The 22,620-nt window shown below is 35.6% G+C and overlaps 1 protein-coding gene across 2 annotated transcripts in view; it reads right to left on the reverse strand.

The window, feature by feature from the left end:
* Positions 1–209: 209 nt before the first annotated feature.
* GRM8 (glutamate metabotropic receptor 8) overlaps positions 210–22,620 on the reverse strand; it is a 313,712-nt gene continuing 291,301 nt past the window's right edge. The window contains exons 11-12 of one of the 2 annotated variants that reach the window (XM_088165752.1): positions 5,838–6,084; positions 210–770 (exon numbers count right to left, since the gene is read on the reverse strand). In XM_088165752.1, coding sequence (XP_088021878.1) covers positions 721–770; positions 5,838–6,084 — 297 coding nt within the window. In that variant the 3' untranslated portion in view covers positions 210–720. Of the gene's footprint in view, positions 771–5,788; positions 6,085–22,620 lie in introns of both variants that reach the window. The other variant, XM_088165753.1, reaches the window with a different exon arrangement.

A 22,620-nucleotide genomic window follows, 5' to 3' on the forward strand; every position in this document is an offset into this window, starting at 1 on the left:
ACACACATGCAGGCAGGCATGCACGTATGTACACACACAGGTGCACACATACACGCATACATACACACATGCTTAGAGTTTACACTGCATTCTTCTGGTGCCAGGATTATTATTTTATTTGTTACACCCACCTTTACTGCACATTCTAAACAAACAATAGACAACAGTGTAAGGACTTTTTTCCTTAAAACTGCAACAAAACAAGTCTCAACATTTGCAAAACATTCCTTTATTATTAGAAATAAATTATTTTGTATAAAAATTAGCATGCATTGACCATTGCATTTATTTTAGCATAACCCAGGACTTAATTCAGTCAGCCATCACAAGAAATAAACTCATCTTCTTTTACGAGTTGAACAATGTAGGACAGGAAAGGAAATTGTCACAATCACAAAAAAGTACTTACAAATATAACATCAGACATGATTTATTTCAACAGCATTTTTTTTTCACAAGCTAACATTTGTTTTCCTTTTGTGATTTGCTTCCTTTTGTGAGTGAACAGTTCAGAAGCTTGACACTCTATGTTATAAAACTGGACTTTTCCTTCTCCTGTCTCTTTTTGCCTTTTGTTTTTGTTTAATCCTTGTTCTTTAGGAGACTGACTATCAATTTGAATGTAGTCTACTGATATTTTCAAGACTGAATTCTGGTGGTGGTAAAGTCTATGTTTGCCAGATCCAGTCCTGCAGATCTTCCAGTGAATTTCATCCCTGCTCAGTTTTCCTGATTGCTGTAACTGACATAAGTTGTCTTGGTAGAGGAGGCTGTAAATCAAAAAAACCAAAAAAAAAACCAAAACCAAACAACAACAACAACAACAACAACCAAAAAACCCAAAAAACCAAACCAAACCAAACCAAACCAAAAAAAAAAAAAAACCAAACAAACAAACAAAAAAAAGTTCAGGATTTTTAGAATCAAGAGAGGAGAAAAAAAAAACATATTTAGCATTTGAACTCAGACAATGTCCTACCATACTTCCAAACAATATGGTCCATGTTCATGGAATAAAGAATGTTTAAGGATGTAAAAACTATCTCAATTTCAGTGTTCATGACCATTTATTTTGTTTATGACTTGAGAAAGCAGAGGTCAATAGAAAGGAAAAAGGATGAGTGGTTTCAGCATACCCACAACAGAATTTCAACCTGGTATTATTTTGTCTGAATTCCATATAGACATTTTTTACTTCAGAGATTGGCTTCTTCTTTCTCTTCTACTGTTTGAAGACAATTTTTCAGCTAGTGGTGGTTTGTCCATATAGAAGGAGACTTTTGCTCCTTGAAAGGAACAAACCCTAACCCTCTCCAAATTAGAGAAACTGAGCAGATAGTCCCTACAGTACATATTATCTGGAGAAAATTATGGTCTCCTTATGTTGATGGTCAGCTGATTATGTCTTCTTTTGATCAAAGCTGATACTTCTTGATCTGAATGAGGTGGTATGTTAAGAGAATTAAACAGAACTACTATTGCAAAACTGAACAACTAGGAATCTTTTATGAAAGTTTGTTTCAGGTATTAGCCCTTACATCTTTGCTATTTCGGATATGAAAAATATGCTGTAAAAATATGACTCAAGTCATATCACTCAAGGTTAATGCATTGGTTGGAGGAGGAAAGTGGTTACATGAGGTCTCATAGTTAGTTCTCTAATTTTAAATCAGTTTGGTACATTGAAACTCAGACTGCTGGGGGACTGAGTCTCTTTTTTTACTCTATAATAAGTTCTATGTTACACTGGATAAAGAGGAATTTGACTTTCAAAATATCTTTCATATTCCGTCTAATACAGACATGTTCTGCTTATGATAGTGAAGATTGCAGCTGGCAAGATGAAAATAACAGGATGGCAAAAAAGTTGCCTGGTCTATAGATTCAAATTTTCTATTTCCACACCTTTCTTAAATTTCTTTTTTTCTATATAAAATCTGGTGAGAACAACTGGGATAGATAGGAAAAGCATTCTTCATGCTAACTCCTAAATTCAGCCCAACAGTCTGATGATTTGTGAAGAACAAACCACTGAAGCTGAGAAATGACAGTTTCTCTCTTCTGCATCATAGATTAAACTAAATAAAGGATCATTAAAATTGATGCAAATTAATAGTGATTAGTATAAATAAGTTCACTTCTTGCTTTTTGTCATGTTTTCTTAGATTTTCTGAATGTAATTGAATTTAATACTGCATGTGCCATTTTTAAAGACACAACAGAAACAGACCCTTTAATTCACACATTACTATAATCTTTTTCCCTAAAAATGTACATATAAGAATGAATAATCAAATGAAAGATACAAAATGTAATCTTTCTTACTTTCATTTGCACAGGTAGTTCCAGTACTTTGTGTTTAGAAAAATCTAACTCTTTAAAGGACTGCTTTTGGCACACAAAGCAAGTCTTTCTCACAGTTGATCACAATATTTGAGCACCAACTTGAAATAGCTTTATTTGCATGTATTGAGATACTTGAAGCAATTATAGCCTCATTTACATCTTTCAGATCTTTCAGATGGGATGTACTGCTCCCATCTGATCTCTCTCATGCTCCCACAGCTGGATTTCTGAGAGAATTCTATTTTTTCTTTTGGTCTGCTAAGTACTCAAAATAATGCAGGACTGATGAAATGGCACCAAGAACTACAAACACAGAAAGATTTTTTTCCCAGCTAATAAGTAACAGATAATAGTTTTCACATTTGCAAACTCTGCACACTTGGGAACAAAAGGACAGAAAGATCAGAGCTTATTTTTTTGCCTTTTCCTGAAAGTAAGGTCAGATACCTAATCAGGTTAAGTTAGATTACCCTATTATCCTGTATGAGCTGAGTTGAGTTCTGTGATAACTCATGTACATGTGCATCTTTTTAGCCCACAGCAATGTAACATAATCAGATTTATCACAACTCAGTAAGCTGAATTATGTGAGGACGTTTGCAAGAATACAATACAAAATACAAAAAAAGTAGCTACCATACCTCATATAATCCAGAGTAATTTGTTAAATTGTTGTAACTTTTTTGTGCATCTGAGAATTAAACAGTTTTGATATAATTAATCTAAAGTTGATCAAGAAACAAAAATTACCCAGTTGAGTTCTGAGTGTTGTTACTTTAAAAAAATATAGCACAGGAATTTGAAGTAAACAATAGTTTGAAATATATTAAAACTATTCTCATCTCCAAACAATGTTTCTGAGTTTTTACTTTATAAATATTGCATGTGTCTTTATAGTTCTATGGAATAAGTCTAGAGTTCATGTTTGGGGACCTGAAAGCTTCAGCAGCTGGTGTCCTGCCCTTTAAGACTATTAGCATTTCATAATAACATGAACCACATTTGGCAAGCCTAGATGGCCAGAAAAAGTATTAGACTTGGCTCAAAATATTTCTGAGAATAAACACTCTTTTACAGCTCCAGTTACTACTTTGCTGTTAGAATGAAGCAAAAAGAAGACAATAAACGAGGATCTAAAGCAATGTAGAATGATTATTATGATCTGACCTATATTTATTTAATGTACTTTTCATTGCCTTCTCTAACCACACCTGAATGAGTTTTTTTATCCTGTTTCCCAGAAACCATTTGTTTTCCACTGGATATGGACCTATTTCCACAAATAAACCCATGAACGCATTCATGTGGAAGACAAGATAGAATAATGTGTGTTAACATGGAACAGGACAAACTAAGAGCAGAGTTGTCTCTGGATGGGAAGCAAAAGGGATTATGTGACTCTCTCATCCTGTCTCTCATCTAGCTATAAGCATTGCTATCATTACTAGTATTTGTGCTTAGTAAATGGGGGGAAACGCTCACTGCCATTTCTGGTATACTAGGAGTACACTCATATTTTGCAATCAGTTTCAGATGCTATCACTGAAAAGAAAGATCTATCTCACATGGAGTCAGTGTAAGAAGAAATTTTATGGTGTCGAGAAGTTGTTACAAGTAACACAGTGAAAAGGACTTGTCCTGCATTGTGCACTTAAAATTCATAGGAACCTTCAAAAGTTTTGACAATAACTACTTCAGGGAAGAGAGAAACTCATCTTGAGGCCTAGAACTCCATTACATAGGAAGAGCTATCTGGAGTGCAAGTGACTTGAGTGAATTTTTGCCTATGAAACATTACGATGGATGAAAACCTAGTCAGGATATACTCCCAGTGAGCTCAGAATTATATAGATGTGTTACTATTAAAGCCATGTTTAGAGCACAGTAAATAAGCATTACCCTGCACTACTGGAGAAACAGACTTGCATCCAGTAACATCTGTTTCTATGAATTATGCATAATCATAATGAATACCAGTCACAGCATTTCTTAATTAGGTACAGTAGATAAACATCAGATACCCAAGACTTTCTTATTAACACTCTTTCTCACCCTACGGTAAAAACCCTGCTTTATCCTCTCCTTGGAAGTTTATAATTTTGCACACTCAGCAAAATCCATGCATCTTTTCCTCTGAGTTTTCTTTTGGTGACTTCTGAAGAGATGCAAAATTACTGAGGCTTTCATATTCCTATTCTATTATTTGATCCGCAAAGAATTTCTATGCCTTTCTCGTTTGTCCTTTGTTACATGTCACAATCTGAAGCTGTATAAGCCAATAGCTTCCTCTAGCAGTTTTATACATTTTGAAGGGTCATAAGTGTTTCCAGTAAAAGAGTTTGTACTCAGTATCCTCCATGCATCAGCAACTATAGTATGGTAGAGTTATGGACTACTTTTATATAGTCTTCAATCTGGCAAACACTAATAGATTTCAGTGGGAGGTTCATTTTCCAGAAATAAGCACAATATTTTAATGCAAACTAGGTACTGCCTTGTCTCAATGTGCTTAACCAAAACAGTACTATTTAAACACCAATATCATCCAAAAGCAATAAAAATGAAAAACTATGTTGTTTGTAGTAAAATGACTGAAAAGGTAAGCTATCACAGCTGCTGCCCATCTAATGTGACATCTAACTTCTCAATAGAAAACAATTCTCCATTTCTAAGCACTGGGTATAGGGTTAATATCTTTGCTCATATTTGATTATTATTGTTATTATGAAGTCCAGTTTATAAGATGATATGTCATGTGGTGGCATGGGAGCTGTAACCTCTGTTTTCTTCTATACCAGAGCAACTTAGAGATGCAGCAAGATTCAAGAACTTTCCTGACACGGGAAAGAATTTTTTTCCCATTAAAAATCTAGGATATATCAGCATATGTAATGATTAAGCTTCATATGAATGATCATGATTTTGTACCAAGATGAGTAAGACCAGAACAAAATCCTGGATGGGAAGCATTATGCTGGGAAGTGTTACTCATGGGTTGTGATAAATGAACAGTTCAACAAATATTAAGGTAGAAAGGTAAAAAGCATTATTTTCACTTCCATATCTGACTGCAAAATAAAAACAATGTTAGCTGTTTTCATTACAGTTTTTTTTCAACAGCCTTTTAGTTTTGAATATACAATGGTGACCATAAATACATCTCATGAACTGTCAGGACATACCACTGGCACAGCAATGTACAACACATCAAAATAGCACTAGCTAAAACAAACAATTTTTAAAAGATGTGGAGTTTCAAAATCTGCTTGTGCTTTTTTTTTTCTCTACTAGCCTCCTGTGAAAATCAATTTCTTTGAAACAACTTTAGACATTCCTGCATTCAGCAGTACATGGATTCTGACACATCTCTGGATTCATGCAGGACAAGCAACAAAAATAATTAAGTTTATTATTAAAAGAAAGTGCATTCTTGTGAACATACATCTATTAAGATGTGCTGCCACTCTTGACCAAGTCTACAGATGACTTACTGTTGGTTTCAAGACTTTCACACAGTTCAGTCTTGACTTCGCCATTTGGTCTGTCGTTTCCTTTTTGTGTCAGTTTGCTTTGCATTGTAGCAGCTGTCACTACAGCCTTGAAGCTCCGCTTCCGCTTTTGAACATTCTGCTCTGGATGAAAAATGATAATATAAACCTTGGGCATGTAGAGCATGCCCAGAGACACAGAAGCACTTAAACTCATGGAGATAGTAAGTGTTGTAGTCTGGATGTACATCTGGGGAAGGAAAGAAACAACATAAAGATAATTGTTATATTGATTTAATATAAGAAGGAAGACAAAGTAGTTATCTTAAAAGTACTGGGTGGAAAGGGAACATCAAAAGGACCCTTGGCTTTGGTTGTTTTTAATTATAGCCATGTATGGCTGTTTCCTATTGGGTTTATAACCTTAAGAATAGGTGGTATAAACAACGTAATATTCATGAAACTTCATTCTCATAAAAGTAACAAAGATGCTGCAGAAAACACATTTTTAGAAAGAAAAACAGTATGTCTGGACAAGAAAATAGGAATTATAATAGAGTTAGCCTTGTGTCATCTATTTTAACAGACAGAAGCCTCTACACCAATATGCCACATGGTGATTCAACAGTGTGTGCAGCATGGGGCAACTGACAGTAGCATAATGCAGAATCTAATGGAATCTTTTATATAGTCTTTGAGTTTCAAGCTGGAAGAAAAATTAGTTTTCCATAGTGATGCTTGAATATTCCTGAGTGTGTTGGGGCGGTTGGTTTTTTTTGCTTGTTATCCATCCTACTTTTGAATTCTAATCAAAATGCTCTGTTGGCACACAATAAGTTATTAATATATAATGGTCCTAACTAAGAAATCAGAAAATTGAGGAACCATGAAATTACCTCACTGAAGACCTCAGTTCCCTATAGATACAAAGGAAAAATCTGGCATTTCAGAGCAAGTCTATTTTTTGTTATCACCTGCAAAAAAAAGGTAATTCTGGTCTTCCATAATCCCATAAAAGAAAATTACAATGATCACTCTGTAAGAACATCAGACAGAAATTTCTATTTGAAGAAGTATTCAGCTAATATATTAGCAATTTTAATTGTAGTTCTGCTCAACATTCATTTTTTCTTAGGAAATTATTTTTTATTAGCCATATTATAAACAAAAAATTACTTCACAGTTTTGTGTTAGGTGGGAAATCTCTCAATAATCCTTGTTTTACTGAAAAGAGATACTGAAGTAAAAATGCTCAATGCCTTGGCAGATGATTCAGTGACACTGCCAGGCATGATTTTAAGCACTGGCCAACACTATCACATTAACCTGAAGATAAGGTGGTAAGTCTGCCTACAATGTCAGCTTCAGACCATAATTTTTTATGAAGTGCCCTTGGGTGACTTGGCCCTTGGCAGAAAAGTAGAGATATAATAAACTGTTGTGCACTATTATAGTCAAACATTTTTAATGTCTTTCAGCCTACTAAGTTTTTCCATTAGATACTTTCTCCTTTGAGATCACAAATAAACTGTTCTCTCTCACTTAAAGCAATCTTAGGTAAGAAAAAAACATGGATTCAGAATGACCTTATAAAGTAACTGTATAATTGTACAGAAATACCAATACTATGAAAACGTTACATGGTCACATTAATATACAGGTTTGTTCAGAATTCTGTGGCAGGATCTCTGTGCAGATGCATGTTCACACGCAGTTAGCACCAACACGTTTGTTTCTCCCTGAATTGAATTGACTGATCTCCAAACAAAATGGTACAGCAGTGTCTTTTAGGGTTAAGCATTGAATTGAGTCATCCAAAAGCAAACGTATTTTGGTTCCTAAACATGAATATATTTCCTAATAAAATTTTAAAAACTGAAATCATTGTAAGCAATACAAGTTTAAAAACTGTATTGTGTATGAAAGTTCCATTAAACATAAAATTTCTTTTTGAAGTCTTAACATTTTTTAAATCCAAGTAATGGCAGTTAAGTGCTACCTAATCCTCACCCATGCATTCTGTAGCAATGCCTGGCATTTAAATATATTTTGGGGTTTTTTATTTATTATCAAGTACTCAAGTTCTAAGACTTGTCTTCCTCTCATGGTTCAGTGTTAAGAGCGACATGACAAAAAGGATAAAGCTCCAAATGTTATAGGATAAAATAAATGCATTAATTTATTAGTAACATTAACAAAACTATACATTATAGTGGATCCCAATGATCTTTCTAGCAATAAGAGGTGCCACAGTGCCAAGATCTTACAAATACTAAAGAGCTTTCTCTTAGTGTGTCAATGTCAGCTTGAAGGTTTACATTCTAAAGCTACGTAAGTGAAACAACTCTGAATCTCATCATACACTGAAAAATTAAGATCCCATGGGTTTCAGCTCAGGTATTTTTCATGATATATGTTGTTACATCTAATCTATTTTCTGTGGACTTAACTGATGACCAGCACAACAGCCTATTTAAAAAAAATGCAAATCACAGTTTGTTTCATATTGCTGATTACAGTTCATATGCAGTGAGGTTTCTTTCTAATGATTGCTGTGTTTTTGAACCAACCACTATAATTATTGAAATATCAATACTAGGGTGAACTGGGAGTTTTCTGGCAAGACTGTTTTCAAGTAGTGAATATAGTCCATAAAGAGTTTCAGACTCAGGGATCCTGTTTTTCATGGATCCCCCTTACTACTCACCCTTTAATAAAGCCAGTGAGAAAGAAGGGTTTCAAGACACTTGCTAGACCTTGAGGGAAAGGCTTTGAACATATCCTTACATGTACACATTGTGTGCCTGCATACATCCATCTGACTTCATAGGCTAATGCAATTGCATACTCAGCTGGAGGCTGAGCTGTCCATGACAGTCTGAGTCTGATTCCTTTTCCTACTGTAATCATAGAATAGTTTGGGTTGGAAGTGACTTTTAAAGGTCCTCTAGTTCATCCCCCCTGCAGTGAGCAGGGATATCTTCTACTAGATCAGGTTGCTCAGAGCACCTGACCTTGAATGTTTCCAGGCATGGGGCATTTACCACCTAAGCTGTTCCAGTGCTTCACTACCTTCATCACAAAAAATCCTTAGTACTAGTCTGGATCAACCTTCTTTTATTTTAAAACCATTGCCCCTTGTCCTATCTCAACAAGCTCTACTGCTTTTTTAAGTGGTCATTTGCAGGATGAGAGTCTGTTTATAGGACAGGAATATCTCCTGCATTTAATCCTTCCTGTCCTTCAAATCCCCATTCTTGCAGCCCAAAGAAGCCCAAGTCTAGCAAACAGGGTACCACACACACTTGGTTTGACTTTTGTCTGACTCTTACCTTGTTTTATTCCTGACAAGAGGACAATGATCTTTTATGGCTGTGCATTCTGGGTACTTTTATTATTCTGGGAACATCACTACCTGTAACTTTTACAGAATTCGATGCTCTAAAAATCAAGGAGTAACAAAAGTAGTTCAGTTTAATAAGATATAAGGTCTGAATAATTTTTCATGTGTCTCACAGTGGTGGCTCACTCGAAGTTACAGGAGAATAAAGGTCCCTTTTTTACAATGATTCATAGTTACACAGAAATGAATTTCAGCACTCCTCACACCAAAATTCCTTCTGAAGTACAAACTTTTTGCCCAATAATGCCTTTCACAAATGTAAAATGACTGCTATCTATTCGCCTTGTTCTTGAGAGTCAGAGGATATGTCAGAAAACTAAAATCCTGGTAGTGCAAAGAAAAACTCCCTTTAAACTATGGGAAATATCTGAGGCCTAAATACCTTAATGTCTCCATCCTCCACCCCAACCCCACCCGAGAACTGATACAAGATTTTTATGTACAATTTTAAACTCCACAATTCACAAAGGATTGGTCACAATAGACAGTACCTTGTGTAAAAGATTTAGATCCCCACTCAGACACATTATTTCTCTATCCCCCAAGTCACCTGGACCCTTTCCTCATCAGAAGGGTCCTACAAGCTTGGTAGCATAGCCTTCAGATTATCCTAAATCTGTAGCTAAAATAGTGGCCACTGCTTGTAGGACTGTTTATCTCTTTCTACTCTGAAACCTAAAATGTTACATAGGAACCATTGGGCCAATGAAACATGCTATTTTAGTAAAACACAGATACTCTTATGAGTTCTCTGGTTTGAAAGTAGTTGAAACTGAATTGCCTCCTGAAAAAATTTCTATGTAGCAAAGCAGGTGTGTGCACTGAATAGTCCCAGTGCAGGTAGCTGAATGACTGCCTCTCAGTTAGGCTTCATTGCTTGGAAATAAAATATCCCCCAAGACCCCAGTAGTGTCTCATCAGTTTGGTGCTTGTTGAGGCAAAGTTCAACACAAACTTATTTTCACTAAAGGTAAAAAAAAAAAAGTAGCAATGTCACAACCTTGTCCAGACTGAGTCCTCCCCTATTTTTACATGCAAGATACTATTCAGAGTCTCTCCAGAATTGTTGATTTTCTCATGCTGTTTATTTTTCTATTCTATTCAGTTTTAGTAAGTTAAATAGAGAACAGGCTCTTACTCGGTCTGTTCTCTAATCTGGTTTTAAAAGTATATCCTGGAAAAGCAGGACATTGGCAATTGTGATATATTGTGAGTATATTTGATCTGTTTTCCACTTTGGCACAAGCTCTCTAACTCCTTGTAGTTGTAACACAGGTGAAAAAGGCCAGCAGTGAGTGAAACCACTGAGGGAAGTCTTGGTACATCTCAAACTATGAGTTGCCTAGCATAGACTCAACTCAGCTACTTGCAGTCCAAAGAGAAGTGGATGTTTGAAAAGACACAGCTGGTCTAATGACTCTCATTGGCTAATTCTATACAATTTGCCCTTTAGAAGCCTCTTTCTCCACAGGACAGAGCAATAGACTTGGTATCAAACACTGGAGTTTGAACCATCCTGCTGAGACAGATAAACACAGGCACTCTTGAACATGTCCCACATTGCTAGTAACAGAGCAGACGATTGAATTATGATTTAATTTTTCCTTTATCCTTGTTATCAAATTCCATATGTCTCCTATGTGAATTGTCTCAGCTGCTTTAGCCGGTTTCATATTTTAAGGACAGAACTGTAGCAAGCTTTGTGTCCCAATAGGTTTTTTTGATGTCATTCCCTCCTTTCACTCTTTCCTTCATTCTAAGCTGCTAGAAACCTTTACCAGATCATTTCTATCCAGGAGATAAATGATACATCATAAAATGAAGACACATATCATCTATCTACAGGCATCCCTCATATTGGGAAAGACAGCAAAATGGGCCTTCTTTCTTTGTGGTGGAGACAGCATGAGTCTTTTTATTTCCAGGAAAACACTGAAAGCATTCATAGCCATCTTCCCCATGCTGCAGAACACAGAAGGCTTAGAAACAAGACAGTCCTTTTTCTTCTTTAAAAGTAATGCACATGCCATGCACTACAATTACTTTTGTGTGTGTTGCTGCTTGCTGAAGAGTTGACTGGCTGGCAAAAATTATGTTTCACAGTACTGTTCACAAATTAGAAAGAAATGCCATGCAATGGATTCCACACAAAAAAGCAACAAGAAAAAGACTGGATACAGACAAATATATATGAAATACATTTGAAACCAAGAGAATGTAAACAGGAGGTAACAATGCTGGCAAGGTGCCAAAAACTAACCAAAAGATTCATGTTTCTCTGCAGAACCCTAGGAGCTGACATCTACAGGTGTTTATTGTTTTCACTGCAAAATATACTTTTCTATCTTGACCTGTGGGAAGAAATTTTTTGACGGGAAACACAACAGGTACCAGTCAGTGATTGTTTTGCTCACATAACAAGATTATTTTCCAGGTATAAGATAAACTTCACTGAATGAGTCTTCTTCAAACATTTGTTCAGTTAGAAATCACGGGAAGCTACGGTACTTATATATCTTTTAGACTTTTAAAAACATTCCTTACCAAACTAGCAATTAAAATGAGGCTTAAAGAAGAAAAGTGAAAGCCTTCTCACAAACCTGAAAGTACAACATTCATAAGTTGATTATCTCAAGAAGTAAATGTAGGCTATGATTCTTCACACTGCAGAAGAAAACAGATCCTGAGAAAACATATAATCTTTATTTTTATTTTTAAATTTCTGCTGCTTTCAGAAAGTTATGAGAAGAGAAATCTCTGATAACTGATTTAAAATTAAATGCGTGCCAAATTTAAGAAGTATGAACTTCCATTAAGGCTTGTATGTGAGAGGAGCTACAAAAGTTTGGAGGAGTCTTGGCGGAACATATATGTATTTGCATTTCAGAAACTTAATTATGGTAAATATTTCACTTCTGATTTTCCACTTAAGTCTAATTTTTACCTTACCTGCAATATTTATAAAGAGGGGGAGGAGAAGAGGAGGAAGGGAGGGTCCAAGGAGATATTTTTGTGATTTTTCAATCTGTAAAGGGGGTGTGGGGTGGGGGTGGCTGCAGGAGACAGGGAGAGGCTTTTTACCAAGGCCCGTAGTGACAGGACACGGGAAAGTGTCTTATCCTGAAAGAAGACAGATTGAGACTGAACATAAGGAAGATATTTTCAGCAGTGAGGGTGAGACGCTGGCACAGGTTGCCCAGAGAAGCTGTAGCTGTCCCATCCCTGGAAGTGTTCGAGACCAGGCTGGATGGGGCACTGAGCAACCTGGCCCACTGAAATGCGTCCCTGCCCATGGCAGGGGGTCAGAGCTAGGGGATCATTAAAAGTGCCTTCCAACCCAAACTTTTCTATGATTCCATGATTCATAGCAACATGGTACTTTCTTAACATGGCAGACAATAATGCCCATTGTCATTTCTACTGGCAAATGTAATCTCTTAGCAAAACATTCTAGAAAAACAGATTTTTTTTATTGGTTTAATTCCTTGTTTTTTCTTCTCTTCCATTTGCTTGTTTCAATATGCCTGTTTCAGATGCTTTAGCTCCTCCAAATTTGCTAATTTCAAAAAGCTTTCTGCTGAAACCCCTGTAGACAGTTTTACAGATAACATCACAGAACATTGGCATCAAAAATTATGCTGGTTTTTGGCAAAAGTTGGAGAAGATTAGACAAAAAAGTGTTGCATTATCAAACATTCTGCTCACTGGAAATAAGCAACGTTTTTGAAGGGAAAGAAATGTTCAGCTTTGCTTCATTTGCAGCATTTATTACAATGTTATATTATACTTCTAATAAACTAAAGTCTGATTCTTCACCATGGTCCATCCTCAGGATATGCATGTAATGGAAAATCCTAAGTACTGCCTTGCAGATTTTTAAAAAAATTCAAAATACCACTATGTAAATTGATTTTGTTTTCTTCTCCCATGTTCTTATAATATAACTAATTTTTCTTCTTATATATATCACATTTGCATATACCACAGCACACAATTTGCTGCAGTATTATGGTTTTTAAAGTCCATGTGAGCCATACCTTTCATCAACCTTACTGCAAATAGAGTCACAGTTTTCAGTAACTGACCAAAGACTAATCTCTATTATGTCTGTTGTAATGTGTATGTCAATCCTGATATTCAGGAATACTGAGCTCCAAAAGATCAAATAGAAATTTAGTACTCATGTTTTGTAAAGCTAAGCTAAAAGAAATTTCAAATACAAGTTAAAATCCCCAAAAATATAAAAACGCAATGGAAAAAGACTGTGCTTAATGTAAAAACAGAGAAATGAGATTAATTAAACAAATTCTTATTTATACATTAATTGAATATTGAACATAATGTACAAGTAGGATTTCATGGTATATTGTGTTACACTTAAGATATTTTTATTGACAAAATGCTAAACAAAGAATTTATTGTTTGTCTAATTAAAATCTTAACAGCCTACTGAAAACCATAGCAAATCTTATTATTAATCCAGTTACAATTATACCAGCTTTTCTTTTCATATTATTCAATTATTACAGGAAAATCTCATTAATAATATGGCTAAATCTGTAAACACATAAACTTTTGAGTATCAATCCCTTTTCTCCAGTGATACACACCTGGTCCCTGCTCCTCTGGTTCCTAAGGCAAACAGATTTAGCCCTCCACAAGATAAATAGAAAGAAGCGGGGAAAGCCAGTGTCCCAAGTCCTTGATGTTGATGCCTGGTATTCCTTCTCCCTTTGTCTTGGATCCAGCTAAGGTTGTATTCACACATTTTCTAACACTGTGTCCTTATTTCCTCTTTTTTAAAATGAGTTGTCTAAACTCAGTCCATCTGCACCCATTAACTGCTTATTGAATGAAATTAAGTCCCAGTTACTTTGTTACTGAGTGGTTTTACGGGTTTGTTGGATCATTACTATGTACAGTATTCAAAGACCTAAGCTGAAACAAGTTGGGCAGTACTGTCCCCCCTGCAGGACAATTGTTACCACAGCCATCATCAGCTCCAGATATTAAAAAATATATTCCAAAAGCCCACATTGACATGGCAGTGTAAAGTCTGTAGCCTTTTTTCTCGTAACAACACACACCTCCATATATATTTATTGAGCTGGGTGCTCTCTAAAACCTTATTTCCAACTTTATTTGATAAAAAACACTCCTTTGTTATAGGATTTCCAAAGACCCTTCAAATTACTTTTACATTACTTTCAAATACATCAAAATTAAAATTCTCTTTTGTCAAATACATTCTAACTTGCATAACTTGTCTAGATAAGATGGAGCAGAATTTAGGGAATAATTTTAATTTTGAACTTTTATCGCTTTTACAAAAAATTATTTTATGTAAGTGGTTTATCATTAATTAGGTCTTCAGGTATCTACTTTGAATGAAGATTGAATTTACCCTAAAGCTAAAAAACTAGTAAATGTGGCAGGCAGATTATTTAAAATAAATTCATGTAGATTCAAACATTTTCAATTATAATCCCTTTGAAAACTTGGGTGCTGCATTTCAGAACACTTAACACTCAAGGACCCAGCTGGCAACCCCAAAATTGTCACTTTCATATGCATAATTGTATAGTGACGAAAAAGGGAAAACAGGAAAACTGCCTTATAGTGAACTAAGGAAAGATATTGCCAATAAAAATAAAAATATATTGTCTGAATTTAATTCAAATACCAAGGTTAAAATAAGAACTAAATGTTCTGTATAACACACAGGCCATTGATGTTGACAGACACATTCTTATAACTAGGATATATCGCTGAGTAGAAATTTTTTCTTGCCCAAGTTTGAAAAACATGGAGTATTACAGTTCTGTCTTTTTAAAATTCCTAATGCTTCCTGAAGATCTATTACCTATGCTCGTAAAGCATAGAAAAAGGTTAATCCTAAGTGCTGGTTTATTACACCATTTACTACATTTAATTGTTGAGTTTTTTTCTGAAGTATTTTAAATATGAATAATACCTGAGCTAAAGAGACAACTGTGTCTAGAAATACTGTAAAACAGCCTTTAACTCTGTAATAATTAACTTGCTACCAGGTTTTGTTTTAAAATAAGTTTGCTTATTTAGCGCACATAGCTTAAGTGTCAGAGTTTAAGTACCTGATAAAGACAAATATTAAGTGAAGTACACTTGCTTAGAAGATAATTTTATTTAGCATCTTCAAGCAGGGCATAATTAAGTTACTCTGTCATACAAAATGATGGAGGCTTAAGTAAGTAACAGCTGGTTACCCCAATGGCTGTACAACTGAAGGGCAGCCTTTGGCAGGAAAAGCTGTGCAAACACAATCAATACATTATGCTAATGGGAACAATGTAATGAGCAAGGAAGCAGCTAAAACAGAATGACAAAAAGAAAAACAAACAATCAAACATGTCCCTGCAGCCCTTAGCAAGCGTTTCAATTGCAATTTGTGAACAGAAATCTTACAATGGCTGTACTCAAGTACTAGTCTTATCTAGAAATGTTTGCTGTGTTCTTTCCTTATGTCAGAATAAATTTAATGGCAGCCAGATGAATCCACTGATGGCTGCTTCCTTGGCTTCAAAGAAGTGATGAATTTACCAAAACTTATAAACTAATAAAAAAACTATAAACTAATAAAAATATTTTTCATTAATTTTCTCTCTGATATTTTTGCAAAAATAAATTAACTAAACTGCAGTATAAATTAGACTTAAAAATCTGCATATTATAAAACCATTTCCTCTCTGCTGCTACTAATCTCTAAATGTCTCACTTGAGTGTTTACTTGCCTTGGTGTCATTCTGATTTATTTTGTTCTGTAATTGATTGTGACATTACTCCAGTACAGAGTTTCTGTTAGATTTATTCAACTGCAAAAGACCCTTGTGAATTCCCTAACACACTGTGAATCAGGAAAAAACACCCACTAATCTGACTGGATTTTAGAAGCAGGCAGCAGGTTCTTAGCTTCAGTGCAGAGGGTAGGTATGTTGCATGCTAAACATGATACGTTCTGTGCTACAACCAACCCACAGCCCTTTCAGTTCTGTGCTACATCTAACCTACAGTCCTTTCAAAGACCACTGTAAAAGACTTCCAACGTAAGTGTTTTCAAATAAGACTTTTGAATGAACCTGTGTTGCATGCTAAACATGATTTGTTCTGTGCTACTCTGATAAGCTTTAAATTTCTTCCTTGTCTACCTGGAGAATTCTTAATGCAAAGCAGGATTCTGCTTACTCTCACAGAAATGTGCAGTTTTATCTTAGAGGACCATCTCTGTGCTATTTCAGAAGAGGATCTCAGGAGAGCAACAGGGCAGAGCAGTGATGACATATATAACATCCCCCTCCACCCCTCTGCCATGCCCATGGAAACTATCCTTCTAACTTTCACCTTCTTTTTGCTATGTGTATGTTCAGGATAAACTGATATCATTTTTTTGGGTTGGTTTGTTGGGTTTTTTTGTTTTGTTTTTTTCAACTTAACTGCAACCTTCTCTGGTGAAGTTCCAATTAATTTATCCCAGATAATAAAAGAGTGAATACAGTGTAGTCCTTCCACAATTCTTATATGTTACTATTATTTATATATTTGAACTCTTGCCAGCTACAATCTCAGTGACCTATTAAAATAGGTAATACTGCATAATAGGCACCATAGAAAATTAAAATATGTAATGCTGCATACTAGATTCAGCATTAGAATATCTCTAATGTCAGCATCCAACATTTGCTTTTCCTCCGCCATTCCTACCTGTCAAGAATATTAACCCTGAAATAAAAACCCTAACATTTTAACTTTTCTGGGAGCAATGCCAGAAGATAGAAACTTATGTCTATAAGGTATGCAGCAGTAAATGTGTATAAATTGCACTGCAGAACCAACAACAAGGTGGGCTTGTGACTGATTCAGAGCTGACTCTAGTGTGCCTTGGCTGTAGTATACTCAGGGGAAATATGAGTGACCCAAACATTTATTAACTCTCACAAATGCAGTTAATTATATAAGGTGAATCTGGCACACTGGGATATTCAGACATCCATCTATTCTTGCTATGGTAACAGAGAAGATAAGCCAGTGTGTTTTCCTTTAGAGATCTGAAATACTTCCTGTACAGTCACTGTTATCATCAGCCACAAGACTAGGAGGGATTTGTTGTCAACCTGAAAAGATGTTGTCTACAAGGGCAGAACAGGCCTAGATTCAAGCAGAATGTGAAGTATAGCTACCAAGAGATTTCAGTTTCCTGAAATCAGTTTCTAGCTGTTCAAATTTGATCTCTAAACATGGGAATATGTTGGCCTGAGCCATGAAGAGTTGGTGTAAAATAATCTCTTAGCTTTTTAACATCTGCAATACTGTGATCTACTGTTATATTATGGTGTCAGCATTACTGCTGGAAGGGAAATGGCTCATCCCTTGTGTGAGACTTCTGAATGCTAAAAAGAGGGTTTGTACCAAATCATGACCTGTTTTTTCCCTCGAGCTGAAAATCCATAAAACATTACGAGAATCCAAATAAGTTTAACTGAATCATTTGTTTCCAAAAAGACTTTATTTCATTTATAAGTATTGTTATTTCAGGGTGGAAGGAACCTTGGGTGTCTAGTTCATTCTCCTCAAAGCAGGGTCAGCTTTGCAGTCTGTGTGTTATACAGACCTGGTATCTCAGGTCTTTATCCAGTCAGGTCTCTCAAACTCCAAAGGATGAAGAGAGACTGCACAGATTCTTGGGCAACCTCTTGAACTTCACTGCCTTCGGAGGGAAGAACATTTTTCCTTTAAGCCAGACTAAATTTTGTTTAGCTAGACTAACTTTGTTTCCATTTATGTCCATGGATTCCTGTTCTCCTACCACCCCCACTGCAAAGAGACTGGCTCCATTCTCTCAGTGACCAAGATATAGGCACAAGGGGCTGCTGTTCAGTCTGTCCAAAGCTGTCTCTGCTCCAGGATGAACAAGCCCAGCTTCATCAGTCTCTCCATACACAGCAAGAGCTCCAGGCACCAACAATCATGGTGGTTCTTGTGCTGAACTTGCTCCAGTCTATTGTTATGTGTCTTAGGAGGAACTGGGAAGTCAGTATTTCAGATGTCTCCTAATGAGGACTAGGTAGAGAGAAGTAATCCTTTCCCTCAGTTTACCTATCTGCTTCTGTTAACAGAGCCCAGGAGGCTTGTTTGTGGCATGAGTCTGTTAACTCATGCTCAGTTTGATGTCTGTGAGGCTTTCATGGCTCTTTCTGCAGAATTCCTACCCAGTCAATCAGTTTTCACCCTGTACTATTGCAAGGTCTGTAGCTTTCCATGGGCCAAACTTTGCATTGTGCCTTGTTAATTTTATGTGGTTTCCTGTTGATTCATTCCTCCATTCAGTCTAGATGTCTTTGTATGACAATTCTTTCCTTTAGCAAATCAGCAGTTGTACCCCAATTTGGTACCATCTGCTATCTGGCCATTGGTAAAAATGTTAAATAAGTTCCAGAACAGACCTTCTGTGGTCTTCAAACGGAGCATGACATGGATCCATGACCCTCTGATCCCTTTTATCCAAACTGACTCTTACCTATCTGATGCATACCCACCAAGACTATAACATCCTAAACTTAGGTACCAAAATATTGCAGGACACAGTGTCAAAAGTCTTGCTAAAATCAAGGTAAGCGACATTCCCAGCTTTCCTCTCATCCACAAACACCCATGTCCCATTGAAGAAGGCAATCAGGTTGGTTAGGTATGCTGATTGTTTCCAGTACATTTCTTCTTCATGAGACCAGAAATTTGTTGTGAGATGATTTTTCCAGGGACCAAAGTGATACAAATTGACTTGCTTATATAGCTAAGTGTTTTTAGCTTTTAAAAGTGCTCTTAAAATTTAGTACTACCTAGTTACTTATCTGAAAATAGGAAAAGATGTCACCACAAATTAGATAATAGTAGTAGTTATAATTAGGTGTTGCTTCACAAGTAGTAGTAGCAGTAGTAGTAGTAGTAGTAGTAGTAATTAAGACATGTTGCTGAATTATCTGAAATTAAAAAATGAGTGGTGTTACTGAACAATCTAATGACTTAATTAATACTTTTCTTTCTTTGTCTCTGTGGTATATGCTTGACATTTTGACCTTCCTTCTGTCTTCTTGAACAAATAGAGAAGACTGAGATAAGGACCACATCTTAATTTGCTTTAATTGTATTCAATTTGCTAATTATGGATATTTAAGTAACCTAAATAACAATTATCTCAATAATTGTTACTAAAAATTAACATTCAAAGTAAGACAATGAAGTATGGTGAAACCTGTGTAAAGTACATGGTATTCTGATCAGTTCAATTAATTATCTTTATTTTATGGTATATCTTAATTCAATACTTTACATAAATTATGGGTTTCAATTCCTCAAAGAATTTTATAAACATTACTTATTAATTTGAAGTCTTTTGTTCAGTACTGCATATCCATTGCTCAAAGCCAACTTAGAATTCAACAGATTGTATGTTTTAAGATGTTGCCAATGTTTTAAACAGAAATCCCTTTGGTTTATATTCCTATATATTCAGATTGTTGTTGCCCAGCTGCTGCAATGATTAAATAGGACATTCCATCTCTGGAGGAAAACCAACTCAATTAAGTGCAAGAACTAAAAGGCAGTTTTCCTTCCTCGTCCTTAAAATAAATTTTAAAAGGCAGTTCTTGCTTTTTCTACTCTTAAACTATAATTAATATCTGTCCTTATATAACAAAATTACAAAGAACAATTTATGCCAATTAGAACATGACCATTCAACTGCCAGTCACTAGATAGGGATTTTCTGTAATTAAAGAGAAAAAAGGACCATCTAGTGATTTGTTAGTTATGGTTTCAATGCATCTAAATACAGAGATCAACACTCTTTTTTCTTTTAAACTAATGAGATGATCAATTTGCTTTGCTTTCAGTGAACCTGATTCAATGGTCTGGAATACAGCCTGCAGCCTACAAAATGGTGGCCAGACAAAAGACCCAACCTTGTTGGTTCCCTTAACTGCTTTCTTGAACTATTCTGATTTAAACACTTTATCTTGCAGATCACCCTTTTTTCAATGCAAAATGTAATGCTTGTCTGAACTAAAAAGCCTCCACCACTAGCTAGTCTGCTGGGACTGTGCTGTCAAATCCCCTCAACGTATGCCAAAAAGAGATACTCTCCTGCCAGCACAGTTACATCACTTCACTGAGTGACAGATGCAAAACTAACATTAGCTTTCCTCTTTTGGCATAACCACACATTGGGATTTTGCCACAGGAACTATATTAGTCAGGTTTGGTATGTGCATGTGGGTTGGTTAACTTTATTTTCTGCTCTCCAGATATTTCAGCAATTCTTTGTAGACATGGCCTAAGAATACTACCATTAACGATAAAAATGGCAGCTAATAACAACTTCCATCTATAAGATACTTAACTTACTAAAATGTCCTGAAAGATTAAAAAATTATGCTTAAGGACCACAGACTTCTGCTTGATTTGATTAAAAAAAAAAAAAAAAAAAAAGCTCACTGGATATTCCAATGTTTCCTCTAGCTGTTTGATGAAAAATGCCATGGACTTTAGCTGAAGATTTTCCTATATTGGACTATATTTCTGTTGGGGTTTTTTTTTGTTGTTTTTTTGGGTTTTTTTTCTGCAGAGGAGGGATAATATCCTATAATATCTTGTCAATTGTAGCTCACACCACAGCTTGTTTATCTCTTTCTTAGATGTCACTTTAGGAACTCCACTTCTACATAAAAGTTGGCTGAACCAACTTTTTTTTTTAATTTGTGGTGGAAATGAGATAACTAGGGCTGGTCATATGTACATTTTAAATATTTTTTACATACAACAGCATACACTTTCCATACTTTATTCTATCTAGCAGAACCTCACCAATTCCTATGTTAGACTCACCAATTTGATTTTATTTCCTTCAATCATTGATATAAATCTGGAGAACCAACTAGTTGCTGCTGTTGTTTTATCAATGGTTAGTAAATCTGGCCTGTATTTCAGGCATCTATAACATTAATTTCCCAAAAGGAATGGAGATTTTTTTTTCATGCTTTGGAAATCACCATGAATAGCAAACAAAGAATAAACATGGTGCAGTAAGATGTATGCAGTTATTTTAGTCATTATTTAGCTTCATAACTGTATAAATAATCTGGCCTGGAGTAGGAACAGTCCAGTCAAATTTAGCACACTATTGTTTTTATGCAGTAGTAGTTTGTGTAAATTGTGTTTGTGACAGACTATTATAGTACTAGGCAATATTTTGTATGGAAGTAACAGATGACCCATGACAACTGTAACTAAAGTATATTTTTGTTGGTGCTACATAGCTAATAAGCCCATCATATTCAATCTATTGAGCTTCACTAAGAGGCAAAATAATATATAGTGCATGATAAAACATCCATGAAAAAGAAAGCCCTATTATTTACCAGCTACACAAATAACTACAAGTGATCCTGGCCACTGTCTCCCTCGTGAGCCTTTCAGAATGAACCCTTACTCAGGACACTTACTTTGGTTCCTGTGTCCTACCTTGTAACCTCTTCTGCTTTTATCTCTGAAGGCATTTTTAGACGGCTATTATCTGACAGGTTGCTTGCATCACTGACATAGCATCCTGCCTTCTCCGACTTCCCTGATTGGATGGCCTAATTTTTGCCAACAGGAGCACTGAATGAAATCATTATTAATGCCCTGAGACTGTTCAGGTGGAGGCTAAGAGTATTTTAGAATGGAGGATATAATAGGAGACAGGAAGTATGGGAACACTTAGAAGATTAAAAATAATTTGTGTTCTTCCCTACAGCCTATACCCCCACCCCTGCAACAACAGATTTTTTGCTTCTTTTGGGCTGTAAATGGGAACTCTAGAGTTTATATTAGCTGTGTTCCTACCTTTAAAAGGCAAAAAGGAGAGTGAATCTAAACCAGATACAATATTTAGCAAATTTTGCAGACTCTTTCATCATTTTCTTACCAATCAGTTGCTATTTCTGCCACCATTCTCAACCTTTCTGTTCCAGTGTTGTTCACCCTAATCACTGGCAGCCCCTGGCTTTTACTCCTTGAATATTTCCAAGGCATGTTTAAAGGCTAATCAAAAATGTCCATGAGGCATTTGCCCTCAGATGTCGAGTTCTTGCACCATAATATTGAGGAAAGAGGTAGTATACATTTTTTATCTTCACAGGTAAATTTTATATTGCACGTACATATATAAACCTTCTTTTATTTGATGTTGTGTTGCAGATATTTTGCATTAATCCACTTTTTTATCCATATTACTCATAATTTTCCTCCACTCAAATGAAAATACAAAATCTACAAAAAAGCATTAATGCTAAAGAGGGGTTGAAAGCATATTTA

The sequence above is a fragment of the Sturnus vulgaris genome, chromosome 5 (assembly GCF_052056855.1).
Source record: "Sturnus vulgaris isolate bStuVul1 chromosome 5, bStuVul1.hap1, whole genome shotgun sequence".
Lineage (NCBI taxonomy): Eukaryota > Metazoa > Chordata > Aves > Passeriformes > Sturnidae > Sturnus > Sturnus vulgaris.